At 40.0% G+C, this 6,325-nt stretch overlaps 1 protein-coding gene across 1 annotated transcript; it reads left to right on the top strand.

Annotated features, from left to right (window-relative positions):
- Window positions 1–1,640: 1,640 nt before the first annotated feature.
- LOC103014247 (olfactory receptor 52K1-like) lies at window positions 1,641–4,470 on the top strand. The gene is given in 4 exon segments (XM_028164160.2): window positions 1,641–1,650; window positions 3,491–3,642; window positions 3,644–4,420; window positions 4,423–4,470. Coding segments are annotated over 4 exon segments (987 nt in total).
- The last annotated feature ends 1,855 nt before the right edge of the window (window positions 4,471–6,325 follow it).

Here is a 6,325-nt window from a genome sequence, read left to right on the forward strand (position 1 = left end):
AAATCTCCCACTCATTCACATCATCTAACTACATGGACCTCTAGCTGATCTTTGAGCCCTCAGTGTATTCTGTCTTAGGGCATTTGTTCTGACTGTTCCCTTTGCTTAGAGTTCTTCACACAAGGGGAATTCCCTATATTCTCCATCTTTTATGCCGTCTCACGTCCTCTCATCCACCTTTTTGCTCTAGCCATTGCTGTGGCAACCACTTGAGTGCAGGTATAACCTGACTGCACCTTACTCAGCTGCATCCTGCCCCTGTGTTTCTCTGCTCCATGGCATGGTGTACCTGAAGGAGACTGCTCAGCTGTTTGGAGCCTATGTGAACCTGGAAGTGTGAAGAAATTAACCCTTGACTTGGTGGTGGGGTGGAAACCAGTGGATAAATATATCCCTCTTTTGTATCTTGAGTAGATAATTCTGAGGTGCCTTCTACATGGTTCTTCATGGGGGATTGGACACAGTTGATTACAGCATTATCGAGCTCAGTACTGCACTTTTGGATATGCTTCTCTGCTTCCCATTTTACCATTTCATCCCACTCTTGCTTCCTATTATTTTCTCCACATAAACCACCTGCATGGAACCCCAAGTTCTTTTAAAGAAGCCAGAATCCAAGCTAATTTATTTTCTTACCTCAATCTTTGCGTAAGTTCCCTTCCTGATCTCTTTATTTAAAATTGCTACCTTGGGCTTCCCTAGTGGTGCAGTGGTTGAGAATCTGCCTGCCAATGCAGGCGACACGGGTTCGAGCCCTGGCCTGGGAAGATCCCACATACCGCGGAGCAACTGGGCCCGTGAGCCACAATTACTGAGCCTGCGCATCTGGAGCCTGTGCTCCGCAACAAGAGAGGCCGCGATGATGGGAGGCCCGCGCACCGTGATGAAGAGTGGCCCCCGCTTGCCACAACTAGAGAAAGCCCTCGCACAGAAACGAAGACCCAACACAGCCAAAAATAAATAAATAAATAAATATTAAAAAAAGAAAAAAAAGAAAAAAAAAAGAAAACCGGTCTCTTTTCTCATTCCCCATTTCTTTAAAAAAAAAAAAAAAAAAAAAGAGTGGCCCCCACTTGCCGCAACTAGAGAAAGCCCTCGCACAGAAACAAAGACCCAACACAGCCATAAATAAAAATAAATAAATAAATAAATAAATAAAAAGATAGTAGTTCAAAAAGATCTAGAGGATGGAAATCTAGAAAATAGAATTTATAAAATTGCTACCTTACCACTCCTCCAACTTCAGGATTTACTAGCCTAATCACCCTGGTTTTTTCACTATAATAATACCTTCAATCATACTATGTAATTCAATTATTATGTTCTTTTATAAGAACAAACGTTCTACTAAAGGTATTAGTCTGCTTTGTTCTTGGATTTATCCCTAACCTATTCAGTAAAAATATTTTTCCAGAAATTTACTGAATATATTTACTCAATGTTCTGTGAATATAAAATTGACCACAGCTCAATACTGAGCCCTTCAGGAATTCAATATTTAGAGGTAAGGCAGAAAAAGGAGAGTGAAATGAGAAGCTAAGAAGGTGGGAAATGGTAATATCATCGTACCAAAGAGAAAAGAGGGTTTTAAAAAGGAGAGAGTTGTAATTCAGATAAAAGTTGCTGAGAGGCTGAGTTGCATGAAAGAAGGTAAGTTACAATGACACCATCATCATGGAGGTCATTGGTGGTGAATGAGAGCAGTTTCAGGGAAGTAATGGGAATGAAATGTTTTATTACCAAATGCTATTTGAATCAGTTGAGACTGAATATAAGCATTTCTAGATGTTTTCTGTGAAAAGCAGCAGAGATTTGAGGTAATAGAAGGAGGAGAACATAAAAACAAGGGAGGGAGAATATTAATCAATATAATTTTTTTAAAGAAAAGTGTAGTTCTATGGAGGAGGAGAGATGTAAATGGCAAATAAGGCTCTGCAAACACTAAAGAATTATACAAAAAGATCTTATACATAATCCCACTTACACTCCCTACAGCCTTCACTAAGTGAGGTAGAGCATTGCAATTCCCCATTTACAGAGAAAGAAACAGGCTTGGAGATAAGTGATTTGTGCAAGGTCATGCAGCTAGTATAAGTGGCAGTCATGATTTGATACAAGACCTTCAGATTCTAAATTTTTTCTCTACCGCATGGAAAGAAATTAGGTTGTTTTCAATTTGGATATGCTGAACTTGTATTGCATATAAAGCATTTTAATGGAAGCAATAAAGCCTTGTTTTTTAGGACACTGGAATTGGAGAGAGCTAGAACTCAGCTGCCTAACACTACTATGATATTTTAGAGATTTTAAGTTTCCAAAAATTTTCTAATATTGACAAGAGAGCAAGTTCTTTCAGTACTTACTTTGTTCAGTGTTATGGTAAATGTTTTAAATTCATTATCTTGTTAATGCTCATAAAAAAACACATTACCTGGACCTAGAAGAGAGAAGAGTAGCTGTGTAAAAACTGGGCCACTCCAATGTTTAAGGATTCGAAAGAAAAGAGAAAAATAAGAGATGAGGGAAAGATTAAATAGTGTTAGGAATAAAAGGCTTTTTTAAAAATGGAAGCCAGATATCAGTCTTACTGAAGATGAGAAGTCTCCTGTGATGAAAATGAAGGAGCTGGAAGATGGGTGGAGGGAGAGCCACATGAATATGGAAGTTAATTTGAATTTAGATGATGGAGAACCAAAAGAGGTGGTTCATTTTTCAGCAAGCTGGAGGCAGGGCTGTATTTACAGAGATTTGTGGTTGTGGAAGGGACCTGGGAGATATATTCTAGAACAGTTCTCTCCAGTAGAACTTTCTGCAGTGATGCAAATATTCTGTATCTGAATGGTCCAATATGGTAGCCACTAGTTACATGTGTTATTGAGCACTTAGAAAGTGTTTTGTTTGACTGAAGTATTGAATTTTAATTTAATTTCAACAAATTTAAGTAGCCATGTGTGGCTAGTGGCAACCACATCAGATGTAGTAGTGTTAGAGAAAATATACAGATTGTGTGATTAATAGGGGCATTGGAAATTGCATGCCCCTATTAATTGACTTATCGAGGCACACAAGTCTGAGATTTCTGAACAGAACATTGGCTTTTGTGATTGTGAGTTTAGCTTGATTATCATACAGAAAGGTACCAATGTATATTCTAAGGAAATTGAATTGGTTTAAATGTATTTTTACTTCTTTTTATCAGGGTATTTCTGACATCACCATGAACACAGAAAACAATACCTTTTCTCTGTTCCTTTATAAAATTGTCTTGTGATATCCATTTTAATGATGTTTAATGTTCTACCTACTAAATGGGGTTCAAAGTTCCTTAAGGGTTGAAAATGTGGGTAATGTTTCTCCATGTCTATATCTATGTCTTCCCTAGTCTATCAGGACTACTAACTAATTTTTTTTAAGGTCCAGCAATGAGAATAAGGGCTAATCCTCCCAAGAAGTTATACATGGGAGAAGGGACCCTGTTAAAACTGACAAGGAGAATTTTCAGGAGCCTTGCTACCCTCTAATATTACCTCAACCCATCCAGCTGCCTTCCTGTTGGTAGGAATTCCAGGTTTAGAGCAACTGCATGTCTGGATCTCCATTCCCTTCTGCTTCACCTATACTCTGGACCTGCTTGGCAACCTGTACCCTCCTCTTCATCATTCGAGCTGATACAGCCCTCCACGAGCCCATGTGCCTCTTTTTGGCCATGTTGGCAGCCACTGATCTGGTCCTCTCTTCTACAACACTTCCCAAAATGCTGACTATTTTTTGGTTCAGAGATCAGGAGATCAACTTCTATGCCTGTCTAGTCCAGATGTTCTTTCTCCACTCCTTCTCTACCATGGAGTCAGCAGTGCTGCTGGCCATGGCCTTTAACCACTATGTGGCCATCTGCAAGCCACTGCACTATATCACCATCCTTACTGGGCCACTTATCACCAAGACTGGCTTGGCTGCTGTGACTCAGGCTGTGACACTAATGACTACACCCCCCTTTCTGCTTAGACGCTTCCATTACTGCCGAGGTCCAGTGATTGCCCACTGTTACTGTGAGCACGTGGGTGTGGTAAGGCTGGCCTGTGGGGACATTCGCTTCAACAATATCCATGGTATTGCTGTGGCCATGTTCATAGTGGTGTTGGACCTGCTCTTTGTTGTCCTGTCTTATATCTTCATCCTTCGGGCAGTTCTACAGCTTGCCTCTCGGGAGGCCCATTACAAGGCCTTTGGGACATGTGTGTCCCACATAGGTGCTATCTTGTCCACCTACACACCTGTGGTCATCTGCTCAGTGATACACCGTGTGGCTCGCTGGGCTGCCCCTCATGTCCACATATTCCTTGCTATCTTTTATCTTCTTTTCTCACCCATAGTCAATCCCATCTATGGTGTCAAGACCAAGCAGATTCGTGATCATGTGCTCAGTCTATTCCAGAGAAAAAATGTATAGATGCACACTTTTTTCCTTAACCACTAGTCCAGGATCTATCAGTCCAGTGGATACAGAATTGAGATGGAGAGGGAAAATCTCAGTAAGAAAATTTCAGAGTTTGGCAATTCTCCAGTATGACAAGGTCCCACTCCTCACAGATCTACCAGTCAGATCAAACCGGGTATGTCCCTATAGTCTGATAGCAGAGGTTTGACCTTCCTATTCTTATAGGTTCATCACATGATAAAGGAAAACATAAAGAACCTCTCAAAGCATTATTGTCATCTAGGTGAAAGACAGTAGAAATACTGCCTGAGATTGGCACAAGAAACTAAGGTCTTGGTGAACTCTTCATCCAGACCGAGGAATTGAACCACAAATTTTATGACCAAAATGCCAACACCACAACTAGTACTGAAATTGCCACAAAATCCTTTCTGATAAGTGGCCTCCAGCCTCTGCCACTCTTTTTTAGCCTACTACCACTCAATGTTATTAGCTCTACAGTTGGACAGCTCCACTTCTAATGAGACTTATTCCTTCCATTAAGTCAGTTCCTTTCTGACTTCTGACTCATACTAATGACCAATTCTTTTATTGAACACTTAGCAAAAGAGTCTCCTGACATCATTTATATAAACTTATATCATCATGTAACTAACTTTTCACATGTATATGCCTTCTGTCTCCAAAAAAACTTAGTAATATTTATTGAATGAATAGAAGAACTGAACACCATCCTTGAGCTACAGAATGTAGAAACAGTAATTAACACCCTTCCAACTTGAAGTTGAGACTGCTGAAGCTAAAGAAGAAAATAGTTACAATACATAATTGCGGTAGGCTGAATTACTGTTCAGATATTTATTCTCTTGTTCCTCTACCATGGGAGGGTGTTTTCCTCACTCGAGGAATGTTAAATATTGACTTTCTTTGACCAGTGGAATTTGAGTGGTCTTGAAATGTGCCACAATAATCAGAAATGTTAAATTGTGTTGTGTAGCTTGGCTCAGTAGCACTCAATTTTCTTCTCTGCTTACGAGAATGATCATGTCCCCAGAGTTCTTCCTTCAACCTAGACGAGTGATAGAAAACATACATGGAGCAGACGTGAATCTGACTCACAGCCTGGAATATAGCCACAGATGATCCACAGTGTTCATATAACATGAGCAAGGATGATTTTGTTGGGTTTTTTTTCTAGTAAACCACTGAGATTTGGAAGTTGTTTCGTCGAATAAGCCAGGGAAAGCTGATCGTTGGAGTTGTGAGCTCTTTCTTGCACTCCAGCTCATGACAGTTCAAGACCAAGTATTTAAAGACAAGAAAATGCACTATTTCTTCTCCTAGTATATCCTAAAAATGATACTGGATCTCACTTATCTTTCTGCTTTTGTCTTCTTATGCAAACTCTAACAATTGAACACTCCTTCAGTCAGTTCTTTGTAAAAGAATCTCTCATACACACTTTTCATGAAGGCCTGCTTATACAACCATGTTCTGTTTTTCATTTTGTGGCCCTTTTCTTTCTTCAGTAATAATTAAAAGAAGTTTCTTCAATTCTAAGAAAAGAACAAAGAAACCTGATAGTCTCTGAAAAAGCATCTCCAGGCCCTCCAGGCCCATGTTGTGTCATGGCTTGCCTCTTAGGCACACGTGAAGGTTGGTGTTTTCAATGGGTCTCTGGCCAGTTCCCAGTGTCTCACTCATCCAGACGTTGAGGTGGGGTAATTGGACAGCAAGGAAAGAAGTAGTATGAAACAAAGGCCTCTGACTCTGTCCCCTAAGACTTCCCAAACTCTAGTTTGGTTTTTCTCAGTAGAGATGAAGCATTCTATGTGACAAATTGTTCAAAAATGTTCACTCTCCCAGAGTATACTTCCCCACATATTG

The sequence above is a fragment of the Balaenoptera acutorostrata genome, chromosome 9 (assembly GCF_949987535.1).
Source record: "Balaenoptera acutorostrata chromosome 9, mBalAcu1.1, whole genome shotgun sequence".
In the NCBI taxonomy this organism is placed as follows: domain Eukaryota; kingdom Metazoa; phylum Chordata; class Mammalia; order Artiodactyla; family Balaenopteridae; genus Balaenoptera; species Balaenoptera acutorostrata.